The sequence below is a fragment of the Oncorhynchus kisutch genome, linkage group LG6 (genome assembly GCF_002021735.2).
Source record: "Oncorhynchus kisutch isolate 150728-3 linkage group LG6, Okis_V2, whole genome shotgun sequence".
Lineage (NCBI taxonomy): Eukaryota > Metazoa > Chordata > Actinopteri > Salmoniformes > Salmonidae > Oncorhynchus > Oncorhynchus kisutch.
Genome location: NC_034179.2, coordinates 75,560,822 through 75,575,414, shown reverse-complemented (window position 1 = coordinate 75,575,414; position 14,593 = coordinate 75,560,822). Strand labels below are relative to the sequence as shown.

Sequence of the window (14,593 nt, the reverse complement as noted above, 5' to 3'; positions counted from 1 at the left end):
AAAGTACTTTGAATTTTTTACACATGTGCAAACATTTATAAAAACCTGTTTTGGATTTGTCATGTAGATTGTAGAGGAATTTCTACAAAGAAAATGAACATAGTTTGGGACAACTTGAGGAGTTTCATTTCTACATACAAACTGGCTTTGATCCAGCTTTAACTTCATATCATACTAAAATGACTATCATACCCAAATGTTGGTCTATCGATCTGACAAGATTCTGCACCAAGCTTAAACTCACTGTTTAAACAACTATATGCCTAAGCATACAAAATATGAATGTCAGCGCAATGCAATGCCTTCCATTGAAGCAAATTCAGTAAATATTTGTTTTGATCCTTTAATTTACAGACATAAGTACATATACTTAGTGTAAAACAGATGCAAACATTACACCATTAACACATTTTCGTGCAGCAGGATTACTGGGAAACTTAATTGGAAGCACACATGACTTTGCACCATTTCAACATTTTGTCTATCATAGTTATTTTACAGAAACAAAGCAGAGTAAAATTAATATTATTGCCACATGTATGATTCTAATATGCATCATAATGAAGATCAGCACAGGAACACAAACTCATCAGACACTTAAGAGATTGAGTCCCTTTACTTAACAGTCTGCACTGTAGTATTTGCAACAATTGAGGCACAGCCACTTTGACAAACAGAACTCTGCGTCGACTCTGTACCTTGACCTATCATTTTTTATCAGACTTAACCAAAACCACCGTTCTTGTGCTCACAATTCCTGTCAACATTGTCATAGGCACCCCAACCCTTCAAAATTATTGGTATCCAATAAGATAGGAGCATTAAACAATGGAAGTGTTGGATGAGGTAAATAGGAAATTGTCTTTAGAAAAAAAATATATTTCTGTAAAATTCTGGTTGAAAACCGGTTAAAAATAAATAAACCAAAAACCACAGTTTGTCCATTGAGATCCCTGCTTAATCATTGGTTCATTGTTTTCTTTCCTCTAAAGAAATATAAATCTGACAGATTGTTGCACATCAATCAAGATGCATTGTTAGAATAAATACAGCATTGATCATAATAGCTATTCAACAAACATAAGGAATAGCAGTAAATTAAGATAAAAAGACACAGGTATTGACAAAATAACTGACTCTTAATCCCAGACAAACTACAAGAGGCACAAATATAGTGCCCTCTACTTGCAGTGAGCAATGACATAAACCAACATACATATTAAATACCCCTCCACCAGTGAGGGCCCTTATAAATGCCTGACCTATGAGCAATAAACATACTGAGGAAAGACAGTCCTTGCCATACTACTTTTTAAAATGCCTCTTTCCACCAAAAATACTGTTTTTTGGGGGGAAAGATATTAGAAGCAGAGTTAGTTTTTGTATAAACAATTGCTTAAATCATGTCGTAATAGGAAAAAAGTACCCGCCCAGCCCTATATCTAATCTTCACCCACAAGGTGTTGCTTTGGAAGGGTTAAGTGCAAAACAGGGGTAACACAATCTGTGGTGCAGGGAGAAAACTATCTACAAAGAATTCTCTCCACACACACACACACCTTAGTGTGTGGTACAAACAAAGACAGACATAGAAAAGCTGTGACAAGAAAACACAACTATCTCGCCCCTTTGTCTGACCAATATCAATTATTTCCTCTGTGTACGATCACAAAGCTGCCATCCTCAATCTGTCCGTTTTGTTATTCATTGTTTTCTCCCCTACCCAATTATGAATAAATCAAGAGTTCACATGTCCTTCTTCAGAGCCTCTGCACAAGTACTTGAAACAGAGGAGAGAGACAGTCAGTTACTGCAAACAGTGGGAAGAGGGCAGGGGGACAACTTTCAATATTCACTACTCATCACTGATGATGTTCATGCTTTGGTCCACAAAACAAACCATTAATACGCTGTATAAATGTGTGTGTAACTTTTAAGCGCTTCTTTTCACAAGCCTGCTTTTCTCCACCAGCTTTCTCTGACTCCTCTGGCCAGTGATAAGACCTGACTAGCAGTAGACAATATACATGTTATGTCTGTAATTGAGTCCCTGTATGTGTAGGAGCCAGTCGCTCTCCACAACCCTTCATGTCCACCTCTCGCCATGTTGCTGCCGGGCTCACTGACAGTGTGTATCCATGCCTCCACTGTCGTGTTGGAAAGGATCTAGAACTTGACGCAGTGACCAGTGTTCACCATGAAAGGAGTGCAATTCAGATTCTCTTTGTGTCTGCGTTTTGGGGGTGTTTTTATTTTTCGGTTCTTTTCTTGAAAGATAAAGTTTGTCCCTTACAATTGTCCGTATTTGGCTTCATATCGGGACATGATGTTCTTGCAGCGACCACAGTCCTTGCGCAACTCAGCCACTTGTTGCCGTAACGCCGCATTTTCCCTCTCCAGAAACGAAGCACGCACTGTGATCTGGTTCTCCTTCAGCCGCCGGGCGTCACGTGAACGTTTGGCTGCCACGTTGTTCTTCTTCCTCTTCGACCAGTATTTATCATCCTGTGGGAGACAGAGGATTTTAATACAAAATAATAAAAGCAGTGTTGTGGAAACATCCCTAATCCCAGACAAGCCCCTTTATTTCATGGCTTACTACTCACTCATTCATTTTTCTGGTGTAACATAGTGATACTACAATCTTCATCAACCAATGATTATTTGGTGCCCAATTGCAGTGGCTACATTCTCATTATCCTACTACAGAACAACCAGTTCCATCATTCATAACCTCCCTGAAACAAATATTCACTGGTCATCTTACCTTCTGCTCAGTGGGCACAAAGACCTTTTTGGCCTTCTTGATCATGGGCTGTGGTTTGAGGTCCTCGTCAGAGAACTTGTGTTTCCGTGGGTTGAACAGCTCACCCCCAGGCACGCTGGACAGCACCAGATCTGTGGGGTCCGGCTGGAAGTTGATGTCCACCTCAATGTCCTCCGGGTCGATGGGAGTGGATGTGAGTCGGTCTGCAGACTTCCCCTCTAGAGGGAGACAAAGTCAGCTCAATGATGAGTATGAGTATACATTTTTTTTTATTTTGGTAGCTGTTAAGTATGTTCTTATAATCTTGAAGGCTATAGTTAATAGAAAACTCAAACTGTTTGCTAGATTCTTTCCTTAAGACATACTAAGGTCAGCACTATATGAATACTGCTATTTGTTAATGCTGTAGAGCTCAGGTTTCACATGTACATGTCCATGTGTGTGCTTTGGGCAAGGTGTCGAATGCGTCGGGTAAGTCTATTTGACATTTGTATACAATATGGGAGTATCTAGTGTCAGCATGTTGCAAGTGTCTATTACAGTGTCAGTGTATGTGCATGTTGAGTTCAAAGGTAGAATTTGTTACAGTGGTACCGTGTCTGGTCTTTTAACAAATGGGCCCCAACAATGTACCTTTTTTATTTTTAGACACTTCAACCTCCGTTGCTTCAAACCCAGACACAGCATCTTCATCGTCCCCATCTTCTTCTTCCTTCTCTTGTTCAGCTGGCTCTAAGGTGAGTGTGACGGTCTCTGTGTCAGGGGTGGTGAAAGGGGGTCTTGTCCCCTTGGTTTCCTCCTGGGCCAGGCTCTTCTGCAGCTCCTCCTCTAGGGTGACTGGGATGCCATTCTCCTGCAGGAACTCATCCAGGTCCATGTACTCCAAGTGGAAGGTCTCCCCGTCATAGGGGATGGTCTTCTCCCAGATGGCAGGGGTAAGGGAGGCGGACACCCCTCCAATGCCTGTACCTCCAGTCCCACCACTGGCCCCTCCAACACCGGCCTCGCCATTATCGGCAGAGCACAACTTCTTCTTCTCTATTTCTGTGGAGATAACCGTGAAGAGCATAATGGGTGAAGGTTGCACGGCCATGTGAACACAAACAGGGTGGTAAATAAAGGAAGATAGAAGTCCGATGTCATGGAAAGAAGTAGAAAAAATAAGTGGTGAAATGACAGAATGAGGGAAAAGAAGAGGGCTGCATCAACCCATAAACAACGGAGAAGTGTCAACACAGCCCCTAAACGCAAAAACTAACGTGCAAAAAATATGAATTGCCCTTCAAATGCAAGACAATTATGTACTCATATTGTATGTGAAAAAATGGTTTGACTGCAGTGCTCTAGGACAAGTAGGGAGGTGTGAGAACTTTATGTTCTTTTTTCCTCCCTCAGTTCAGTGCCTCAGGGGAAAATGGAACAGCAATCAGAATGTACAAAGGGTTTTCTTCCCCAGTACTGCTCTATACTTGACACATTTGAACAACTATTGAACTAGTCATATATAATGATCAAACATAGCAGATTTTAAAAAAAATGTGTCCAGTTGTTTGAGGGTACACAAACGCTCATTAAAAGCACTACTACGTCTCCATACACCAGTCAACATGTCCGCGAAGTCAACGATCACATCAGATCTATGCAGTTCACATAAAAAATGTGTACATTGGAAAGGATCTCTCAATTCATCCACAACGACACCAGTAGGCTAGTCTTACCATCGTCGCCTTCGAGAATATTAGGTGGGGGAATGTCCATAATCTTCTTCAAAACAATAGGAAACGATTTCTGTGGACCTAGGCTGCAGAGGCGCCTTGAGTGTAGTTAAGCAGGCACTGTTAGCAATATCCCTGGATAAATGAAGTCAAAGCAGTGTTTCAGTCTGTTGCTTTGAAACCCGTTTCACAAATTAAAACGTTGTCAAAACAAACACCACAGATCCCGACAGTCATAGCCTACTGCGAGCAATGTTTTCTTATTCATGAGCTTTACGCCTCTTCAGAAAATACTCGGCGTGGATTGGCCATATGTAACTTTTAATATTAAGTAGCTGACAGAAAACTCGCTGGTTAGCCAGTCAAAACAGAAGCAGTAGAACACACCGGGAGCTCATTGGCTGAAGGAACACTCCGTTTCAAACCTTCGTACGGAAATAACTGTACATTGCGTGCAGAATGTCAATATTGTGTCTCCTGACTTCTATTATTGCTACATTTAGCTAAACCAGATAGATCTGGAACTGTATGACTATGGCCATTCACTGACCCTGGAAACTGGAGGAGACGAAGACAATGATGCTTCGCGACATTTAATGTCAACTACTAGGCTATCAAATCGTAGTAGGCCAGGCTTCCCCAACCGGCGGTGGTTTTATTTGCCCCCCCCCCCAAGTTTTCTGAGAAAAAAAGACATGTTTTCATTGTTGGAGATAAAACACCAGGAAATCAGCTCCAATGGATTTTAATTTTGAACATCTGTTCCCCAGTATTCCCACTCATATAGACATATGTGGTCGTATAATAATTTCCTGGATTTTATATAGCACTTTTCTACCAACTGAGGTACTCAAATCACTTTACATCGTAGGGTGAAACCCACCTCACCCAACATCAATGAGTAGCACCCACCTCAGTGATGCACTAGGATTGTTCCATAACTCTCACCACACAATAGCAATCAGTTGGACAGGTGGGGAGTGATATATGCCAATTAGGAATGAGGAGGTTGATAAGGTGGCCAGGTTGGGAATTTAGCCATGACACCGGGGGGAACGTCCCTACTCTTACAATGAGCGCCATTGTTAAGGCCTCTTGCGGTTAATTTGCAGTCTACTTAAAAAAATAAAAGGTTTATTATGGTCCGCCCCCGACCACCCACTCAAGAAAAAAATGGCCCGCGGCTGAATCTAGTTGAGGATCTCTGTCGACGTTGGATACTTACTTACGTTTTATATGACGATGCATTGCATCCAGTTTCTCCTCTGCACGACATGATGACTGGATGCATTATACATTGATACATTTGTATCCACACTCGTGACCAAACAAAACACGTGTGTTCTTTTCTCTCCTTCACGTGCAGCGACAAGCTGTTGAGGGGCGTGGTTATGGCACGTGCAAAAGCAGCACTATACTGAACAACTGGCGTGTCCCTATCATGTATTTACACCCAGCGCAACCGTTCTACCATTGGATTGGAAATGTGTTAATAACATATGAGTCATATCCCCTCACCTTACACCACATCAATAAATTTTTTATATTGATAATGGTTTCCGATATGCTAATAGACTAGAATTCTCACATTTCTGCGCGCACACGCGCATCCAAATGGGGCTTCAACATCAGTCTGTTTTTTTGTTGCAGGATGTTCAGACAGGAACATGATGTACTAAACCCATTCCACCACTGCTCTTTAAAAAAAAAAGTACAAACCAGTCATTCCAAGTAACAACAATACTTAATAGCCCATGTTGGACATACCTGGAACCAATTAAGGGCTTCATTTATTGGGTGAATTAAATCTGATTCGTTGAGTTCTAGTTTACCTATGTATTATCTATTTAGGTCAGTGTCATATTTTGTATGAAGACAGTTTGTACAGTGGATTTAGGGCTGACCTTCAGACAATATGAACCTTTATGGCAACACAACATATGATGCAATGCAATGTTATTCTAGCAGGTGCAACAGCTCAACTGTTCACTCATTGTACACTATACATGACAGAGTGGTACAGTAACAGTACATCTGAACTTTTACAGAGTAAACAAATGTCCAAGTGTGTACATGAGGGAGGAACTAGCCACAAATAGTTATCTAGGTTAAAATACAGGTGATATGAGCCCAGAAATTAGGTCAGTAGGCTACCTTTTATCTAGACTAGCACCTAAATGTATAGCAAAGTTATATAGACTCTGACATGCCAATCTAATAGACTCTACAGACAGTACTTGAAGATGGCTATTATTTAGTCAGGTCACAACATTTAAGATACATTTATACTGAACTAAAATATACATGCAACATGTAAAGTGTTGGTCCCATGTTTCATGAGCTGAAATAAAAGATCCCAGAAATGTTCCATACGCACATAAAGCTTATTTCTAAAAAATGTTGTTCAGAAATTTGTTGACATCCATGTTAGTGAGCATTTCTCCTTCGTCAAGAAAATCAATTGACCTGACAGGTGTGGCATATCAAGAAGCTGATTAAATGGCATGATCCTTACACAGGTGCACCTTGTGCTGGGGACAATAAAAAGGGCACTCTAAAATGTGCAATTTTGTCACACAATGTCAGGGATGTCTCAAGTTGAGGGAGCAAGCAATTGGCATTTTGTCTGCAGGAATATCCACCAGAGCAGTTCCCAGAGAATATCATGTTCATTTCGCTACCATAAACTGACTCCAATGTCATTTTAGAGAATTTGGCAGTACGTCAAACCGGCCTCACACCACGTGTAACCCAGAAGCTCATCTGCATGCTCGTCATCCTCACCAGTGTGTTGACCTGACTGCAGTTTGGTATCGTAAAAGTGGTCAAATGCTCACTTTCCATGGCCACTGGCATGCTGGAGATGTGTGCTCTTCACGGATGAATCCCAGTTTCAACTGTACTGGGCAGATGGCAGACAACTTGTCACCCACACGACGCCATACACGCTTTCTGATGTCAACGTTGTGAACAGAGTGCCCAATGGTGGCGGTGGGGTTATGGTATGGGCAGACATAAGCTATCAGACAACGAACACAATTTAATTTTATTGACGGTAACTTGAATGCAGAGATACTGTGACGAGATCCTTAGGCCCATTGTCGTGCCATTCATCCGCCGCCATCACCTCATGGTTTTCTGATCCACGTCCCTACCTCTTTTTAAGGTGACCCATAGATGCGTATCTGTATTCCCAGTCATGTGAAATCCATAGATTAGGGCCTAATTTGCTGATTTCCTTATCTGAACTGTAACTCAGTATAATCTTTGAAATTGTCGCATGATCTGTTTATATTTTTGGCCATATGGTTAATTAGGGGTGTTTAAAAATGCAAATAGCCAAGGTCGTGCACAAGCACTGGTTCTCTTACTGGTGTGAGTGTGACAGTGGTAGGATTGTTTGTTGAATCACACTTGTTCTATGTGTACAAACATTCTAAATTCCCCTCGTAAGTAGTATTTTAGAATAGTTTCTACGCAATATTGATAAATGAGGCCCCAGATGTGCGAAGCTCTTAGACATTCACAGCTGTAAATGCTGCCAGAGGTGATTCTAACATGTAATTACTTATGTGAGAGAGAGTTCTGTATTTCATTATCAATAAATGTGAAAACATTTCTAAAAACATGTTTTCACTTTGTCCTCATGTGGTATTGTGTGTAGATCAAATCAAAATCAAATTTTATTTGGCACATACACATGGTTAGCAGATGTTAATGCGAGTGTAGCCAAATGCTTGTGCTTCTAGTTCCGACAATGCAGTAATAACCAACGAGTAATCTAACCTATCAATTTCACAACAACTACCGTATACACACAAGTGTAAAGGAAGATGAGTGAGACATGTATTTCTTGAATCCATTTTGAATTCAGGCTGTAACGCTAAATGTGGAATAAGTCAAGGGGTATGAATACTTTCTGAAGGCACTGTTTTCCAGTCTGTTAGCAAAACTGTCCTGTAGCTTAGAATTTGCTTCATCAGACCACTTCTGAATTGAGCGTGTCACTGGTACTTGCTGTTAGATTTTCCCCCACTCGATATATGGAAAGAACAAGCTATTTGTAAACACAGATAACAAAATGATTACGAGAGGGTTACTGTGAATCACCAATGCCATGCCAAATTCATGTTGCATAAAACACTGATGTCTGGGGTGAGAGCTCTGATGTGTAGACTGTCTGTGGGTAGGTAAGCAAGTCTGATATGAACTCTATCATGGGAGCATGCAAATTAATTTCATTGTGAACACCATACACTGACAAAGAATGAAACATTCTATTCTGGATTTTCTATTTTCTTTGATATTGAATACTGCATTGTTGAGGAAGAGCTTGCAAGTGAACATGTGCACGTGTCAAACTTATTTGATTTGAATGGCTATGGCCTGTGTCCATCACAATTCAGTAAAACATGCCAGACAGAGAAGCAAAGGCACTGGATTTGGGCTCTAAATTAAAAACAGGGGTATGATGAAGAGTGTGTGAACATACACTAGGACTACATCAAGTTGTGAGGATACCTCTCCGCATAATGAGGGAACACTGTGTGCATAAGTGCCCTACGGCCTATGCAATCTTCTGTATATACAAGGCCTGTTAGCAGAGGGGTTAGTTATGTACTATTAAGAGTAGGACTATGTAAAGGGAATCTCATGTGATTTACACTGACTAACTTGTCATCGGATCATCACTGCTAGCTAGCTGCTACCGAGTGGCTATAGTGGCTAACGCCCCTGCTCCGAAGCTAACACCAGTTAGCCGCGAGCCAGGCGCATCTCCCGGCTAGCAAAAGCAATTACTATAGCTACAATACCTCTTTCGCTAACTGGCCTAGACCCTTTGTCAACACGGAGCCCCGCCGTTCCACCACGAAACTCCATCCGTTGTGCACTCAACCGGCCTTTTCCGGACGTCGGAGCAGACGCTTCTACTAGCCCCGGCCTGCTAACTTTGAACACAGAGTCTCTGCTTGCTAGCGTAGTAACGACTACCCAGCGGCTCCCCTGTTTCATCTATTGCTGTTCACTGGACCCTATGATCACTTGGCTACATAGCTGATGCCTGCTGGACTGTTCATTAATCACAGTACTCCATTTAGTTTATTTTTTGTTTATCTGTCGGCCCCAGCCTCGAACTCAGGCTCTGTGTGTAGTTAACTGACCCTCTCTGCCCATTCATCTTCATTTTACCTGTTGTTGTCTTAGCTGATTAGCCATTGTCTTACCAGTTGTTGTCTTAGCCTGCTCTCCCAATCAACACCTGTGATTGCTTTATGCCTCACTTTATGTCTCTCTCAAATGTCAATATGCCTTGAATACTGTTGTTTAGGATAGTTATCGTTTTAGTTTACTGTGGAGCCCCTAGTCCCACTCAACATGCCTCAGATACCTCCTTTGTCCCACCTCCCACACATGCGGCGACCTCACCCAGCATAACTAGTGCGTCCAGAGATGCAACCTCTCTAGTGTCCCCAGGCGCTCTCATTTGTTGACTTCTGTAACCGAAAAGGTTGGTTTCATGCATGTTAACACCAGAAGCCTCCTCCCTAAGTTTGTTTTACTCACTGCTTTAGCACACTCCCCCAACCCTGATGTCCTTGCCATGTCTGAATCCTGGCTTAGGGAGGCCACCAAAAATTCTGAAATTTCCATCCCCATCTACAACATTTTCCGTCAAGATAGAACTGCCAACAGGGACGGAGTTGCAATCTACTGCAGAGATAGAACTTTGCAGGCTGTCATAACTTCCAGGTCTATGCCCAAACAGTTCAAGCTTCTAAATTTAAAAATGAATCTCCCCAGAAACAAGTCTCTCACTGTTGCTGCCTGTTATAGACCCCCCTCAGCTCCCAGCTGTGCTCTGGACACCATATGTGAATTGATTACCCCCCATCTATCTTCAGAGTTCGTTCTGTTAGGTGACCTAAACTGGGTGACCTATGCTTAACACCTGGGCAGTCCCACAATCTAAACTAGATGCCCTCAATCTCACACAAATTATCAAGGAACCCACCAGGTACAACCCTAAATCCGTAAACATGGGCACCCTCATAGACATTACCCTGACCAACTTGCCCTCCAAATACACCTCTGCTGTTTTCAATTAGGATCTCAGCGATCACTGCCTCATTGCCTGCATCCGCTATGGGTCCACGGTCAAACGACCACCCCTCATCACTGTCAAACGCTCCCTAAAACACTTCTGCGAGCAGGCCTTTCTAATCGACCTGGCTCAGATATCCTGGAAGGATATTGACCTCATTCCGTCAGTCGAGGATGCCTGGTTGTTCTTTAAAAGAAATGTCCTCACCATCTTAAATAAGCATGCCCCTGTCAAAAAATGTTGAACTAAGAACAGATATAGCCCTTGGTTCACTCCAGACCTGACTGCCCTCAACCAGCACAAAAACATCCTGTAGCAGACTGCACTAGTATTGAATAGTCACCACGATATGCAACTTTTCAGGGAAGTCAGGAACAACAATACATGCAGTCAGTCAGGAAAGCAAAGGCTAGCTTTTTAAAACAGAAATTTGCATCCTGTAGCTCTAACTCCAAAAAGTTTTGGGACACTGTAAAGTCCATGGAGAATAAGAACACCTCCTCCCAGCTGCCCACTGCACTGAGGCTAGGTAACACTGTCACCACCGATAAATCCACGATAATCGAGAATTTCAATAAGCATCTCTACGGCTGGCCATGCTTCCCTGGCTACCCCAACCCCGGCCAACAGCTCCGCACCCCCCGCAGCTACTTGCCCAAGCCTCCCCAGCTTCTCCTTCACCCAAATCCAGATAGCAGCTGCAAAACCTGGACCCTGACAAATCAGCTGGGCTAGACAATCTGGACCCTCTCTTCTAAAATGATACGCCGCCATTGTTGCAACCCCTATTACCAGTCTGTTCAACCTCTCTTTCATATCGCCCGAGATCCCTAAAGATGGGAAAGCTTCCGCGGTCATCCCCTTCTTCAAAGTGGGTGACACTCTAGACCCAAACTGTTACAGACCTATATCCATCCTGCCCTGCCTTTCTAAAGTCTTCGAAAGCCAAGTTAATAAACAGATCACTGACCATTTCAAATCCCACAGTACTTTCTCCGCTGTGCAATCCTGTTTCCGATTTGGTCACGGGTGCACCTCAGCCACGCTCAAGGTACTAAACGATATCATAACCTCCATCAATAAAAGACAGTACTGTGCAGCAGTCTTCATCGACCTGGCCAAGGCTTTCGACTGTCAACCACCGTATTCTTATCGGCAGACTCAACAGCTTTGGTTTCTCAAATGACTGCCTAGCCTGGTTCACCAATTACTTCCCAGACAGAGTTCAGTGTGTCAAATTGGAGGGCCTGTTTTCCAGACCTCTGGCGGTCTCTATGGGGCTACCACAGGGTTAAATTCTGGGGCCAACTTTTCTCTGTATATATCAACGATGTCGCTCTTGCTGCGGGTGATTCCCTGATCCACCTCTACGCAGACGACACCATTCTGTATACATCTGGCCATTCTTTGGACACTGTGTTAACAAACCTCCAAACGAGCTTCAATGCCATACAACACTCCTTCCATGGCCTCCGACTGCACTTAAATGCTAGTAAAACTAAATGCATGCTTTTCAACCGTTCGCTGCCACACCTGCCCGCCCGACGAGCATCACTTCTCTGGTCGGTTCTGACTTAGAATATGTGGACAACTACAAATACCTAGGCGTCTGGCTAGACTGTAAACTCTCCTTCCAGACTCATATTAAGCATCTCCAATCCAAAATTAAATCTAGAATCGGCTTCCTATTTCGCAACAAAGCCTCCTTCACTCACGCCGCCAAATATACCCGTGTAAAATTGACTATCCTACCGATCCTCGACTTCAGCGATGTAATTTCCAAAATAGCCTCCAACACTCTACTCAGCAAACTGGATGCAGTCTATCACAGTGCCATCCGTTTTGTCACCAAAGCCCCGAATACCAGCCACCACTGCGACCTGTCTGCTCTCATCGACTTATTCATCGCCAGACCCACTGGCTCCAGGTCATCTATAAGACTTTGATAGATAAAGCTCTGCCTTATCTCAGCTCACTGGTGACGATAACAACACCCACCCGTAGCACACGCTCCAGCAGGTATATCTCACTGGCCATCCCCAAAGCCAACATCTCTTTGGCCGCCTTTCCTTCCAGTTCGCTGCTGCCAATGACTGGAACGAATTGCAAAAATCGCTGAAGCTGGAGACTTATATTTCCATCAATAACTTTAAACATCAGCTATCTGAGCAGCTAACCGATCGCTGCAGCTGTACGTAGCCCATCTGTAAATAGCCCATCCAATCTACCTACCTCATCCCCATATTGTTTTTATTTACTTTTCTGCTCTTTTTCACACCAGTATTTCTACTTGCACATCATCATCTGCACATTATCACTCCAGTGTTCATTTGCTAATTTGTAATTACTTCGCTACTATGGCCTATTTATTGCCTTACCTCCTCACGACATTTGCACACACTGTATATAGACAAGAGGTCGACCGATTATGATTTTTCTACGCTGATACCGATACCGATTATTGGAGGCCAAAAAAAGCAGATACCGATTATTCGGACGATTTTTAACATATATATTTGTAATGACAATTGCAAGAATCTGTGAATGAACACTTATTTTAACTTAATATAATACATCACTAAAATCCATTTAGCCTCAAATAACTCATGAAATATGTTCAATTTGGTTTAAATAATGCAAAAACAAAGTGTTGGAGAAGAAAGTAAAAGTGCAATATGTGCCATGTAAGAAAGCTAATGTTTAAGTTCCTTGCTCAGAACATGAGAATATATGAAAGCTGGTGATTCCTTTTAACAGGAGTCTTCAATATTCCCAGGTAAAAAGTTTTAGGTTGTAGTTATTATAGAATATTTCTCTCTATACGATTTGTATTTCATATACCTTAGACTATTGGATGTTCTTATAGGCACTTTAGTATTACCAGTGTAACAGTATAGCTTCCGTCCCTCTCCTCGCTCCTACCTGGGCTTGAACCAGGAACACGTCGACAACAGCCACCCTCGAAGCAGCTTTACCCATGCAGAGCAAGGGGAACAACTATCCAAGTCTCAGAGCGAGTGACGTTTGAAACGCTATTAGCACGCACCCGCTAACTAGCTAGCCATTTCACATCGGTTACACCAGCCTAATCTCGGGAGTTGATAGGCTTGAAGTCATGAACAGCGCAATTCTTGAAGCATTGTGAAGAGCTGCTGGCAAAACGCACAAAATTGCTATTTGAATGAATGCTTACGAGCCTGCTGGTGCCTACCACCGCTCAGTCAGACTGCGCTATCAAACTCATAGACTTAATTACAACATAATAACACACAGAAATACGAGCCTTAGGTCATTAATATGGTTGAATCTGGAAACTATAATCTTGAAAACAAAACATTTACTCTTTCAGTGAAATACGGAACCGTTCGGTATTTTCTCTCAATCGGTGGCATCCCTAAGTCTAAATATTCCTGTTACATTGCAATACCGTCAATGTTATGTCATAATTACGTAAAATTCTGGCAAATTAGTTTCCAACAAGCCAGGCGGCCCAAACTGTTGCATATACCCTGACTCTGCGTGAAATGAACGCAAGAGATGACACAATTTCACCTGGTTAATATTGCCTGCTAACCTGGATTTCTTTTAGCTAAATATGCAGGTTTAAAAATATATACTTCTGTGTATTGATTTTAAGAAAGGCATTGATGTTTATGGTTAGGTACAGTCGTGCAACGATTGTGCTTTTTTCGCAAATGCGCTTTTGTTAAATTATCCCCCGTTTGGCGAAGTTTGCTGTCTGTTAGGAAGAAATAGTCTTCACACAGTTTGCAATTAGCCAGGAGGCCCAAACTGCTGCATATACCCAGACTCTGTTGCAAGAGAAGTGACACCATTTATCCTAGTTTCAAGAAATTCATGTTAGCAGGAAATATTAACTAAATATGCAGGTTTAAAAATATATACTTGTGTATTGATTTTAAGAAAGGCATGGATGTTTCTGGTTAGGTACACGTTGGAGCAACGAGTCCTTTTTCGCAAATGCCACCGCATCGTTTATATGCAACG

The 14,593-nt window shown here is 42.4% G+C and overlaps 1 protein-coding gene across 1 annotated transcript; it reads right to left on the bottom strand.

The window, feature by feature from the left end:
- Positions 1 to 323: 323 nt before the first annotated feature.
- Positions 324 to 5,110, bottom strand: LOC109898580 (thyrotroph embryonic factor-like). The gene is made up of 4 exons (XM_020493598.2): positions 4,486 to 5,110; positions 3,401 to 3,811; positions 2,768 to 2,985; positions 324 to 2,505 (listed from the first exon to the last, which is right to left on the bottom strand). Exons 1-4 carry the CDS (start codon positions 4,523 to 4,525, stop codon positions 2,290 to 2,292), a joined length of 885 nt encoding a protein of 294 aa, XP_020349187.1. The 5' UTR covers positions 4,526 to 5,110; the 3' UTR covers positions 324 to 2,289.
- Positions 5,111 to 14,593: the final 9,483 nt, after the last annotated feature.

Excerpts from the sequence above, each read along its gene's own strand:
- LOC109898580 (XM_020493598.2), bottom strand. The coding sequence starts at position 4,525 with ATGGACATTCCCCCACCTAATATTCTCGAAGGCGACGATG. Across the intron at positions 2,986-3,400 it reads AGTGTCTAAAAATAAAAAAG|AGGGGAAGTCTGCAGACCGA; the intron begins GTACATTGTTGG and ends GTCTCCCTCTAG. Across the intron at positions 2,506-2,767 it reads TTGTGCCCACTGAGCAGAAG|GATGATAAATACTGGTCGAA; the intron begins GTAAGATGACCA and ends TGTCTCCCACAG.